At 69.2% G+C, this 965-nt stretch overlaps 1 protein-coding gene across 3 annotated transcripts in view; it reads right to left on the reverse strand.

Annotated features, from left to right (window-relative positions):
• Positions 1–297: 297 nt before the first annotated feature.
• Positions 298–965, reverse strand: part of LOC110287730 (probable bifunctional dTTP/UTP pyrophosphatase/methyltransferase protein) — a 6,117-nt gene continuing 5,449 nt past the window's right edge. For all 3 annotated transcript variants that reach the window (XM_021154278.2, XM_029473745.1, XM_021154277.2), the window contains 3 exons: positions 722–869; positions 522–556; positions 298–468 (listed from right to left, as the gene is read on the reverse strand). In XM_021154278.2, coding sequence (XP_021009937.1) covers positions 456–468; positions 522–556; positions 722–869 — 196 coding nt within the window. In that variant the 3' untranslated portion in view covers positions 298–455. The remainder of the gene's footprint in view (positions 469–521; positions 557–721; positions 870–965) is intronic.

Here is a 965-nt window from a genome sequence, read left to right on the forward strand (position 1 = left end):
CTGTGCCGATGCCAGAGCCAGAGACGAAAGCCGCCACCGAGGAGGACCCGGGCCCCCCCAGGCCAACATGGCCGCCCAATGTCGGCATGAGGCAGGGGGATGACCGCGAGTGCATGTGTGAGGCAGGGGGATGACCACAAGTGACTTGGCATCTTAAACAAACGACACAGTGATGTAGCCGGGGTCATCCCCCTGCCTCAGCTCTCTCCGTGTTTCGCGCGAGGTCTGCGCCAGTGACGGGGTCGGGGCCGCTGGGCGCGGGGCGTGGCGGCTTTGCCGTGTGAGGAGACAGTGGGGTCAGAGGTCAGAGGCCTTTATTTGCCCCGCCCGCTCCCGCGGGGTCGGGGGTCACACAGGGGTCACGGAGGCCGGGAGGTCAGAGTTCAACAGAGAGACTGGGGGGGGTCGATGACGTCACTTCCTGTTCCCGGCGGCGCTTCCCGTCGTCCATGACGTCACTTCCTGTCACAGAGGATCACCGTATTCACCAGGAAGCGTGGTGGTGACAGTGGTGGCTGTCAGCGCTGTCGACTCCCGTGGTGGATGACGTCACTTCCTGTGTGGCAGGGACGGCAGGGACCGGATCAGGGACGGATGATGTCACTTCCTGCTCCCCTGACGCCACTTCCTGTCCCCCCAGACCCAACTCCCTGTGCCCCAGACGCCACTTCCTGTCCCGCCCCCGCCCCCTCCCTCCCGGCCGCCCCGCCCCCGCGCTGACCTCACTTCCTGCGGGGACCGGCAGCGCCCGCGCGAGCTCGCGGCAGAAGCGGTTGAGCGGGAAGCCCGCGGCGTTGAGGGCGTCGCCGGCCACGCCCTGCACCAGCATCGCGCCGCGCCCCTGGATGGCGTAGGCCCCGGCCTTGTCCCTGCGGGGCATCGGGGGTGGGCGGGGTCACGGGGGTCGCAATGACGTCACGGGCGCGACGGGACCCAGCGTAGGGGGGCGGGGCCGGGGTCACGGG

This window comes from Mus caroli, unplaced genomic scaffold (genome assembly GCF_900094665.2).
Source record: "Mus caroli unplaced genomic scaffold, CAROLI_EIJ_v1.1 scaffold_20758_1, whole genome shotgun sequence".
Classification (NCBI taxonomy): Eukaryota; Metazoa; Chordata; class Mammalia; order Rodentia; family Muridae; genus Mus; species Mus caroli.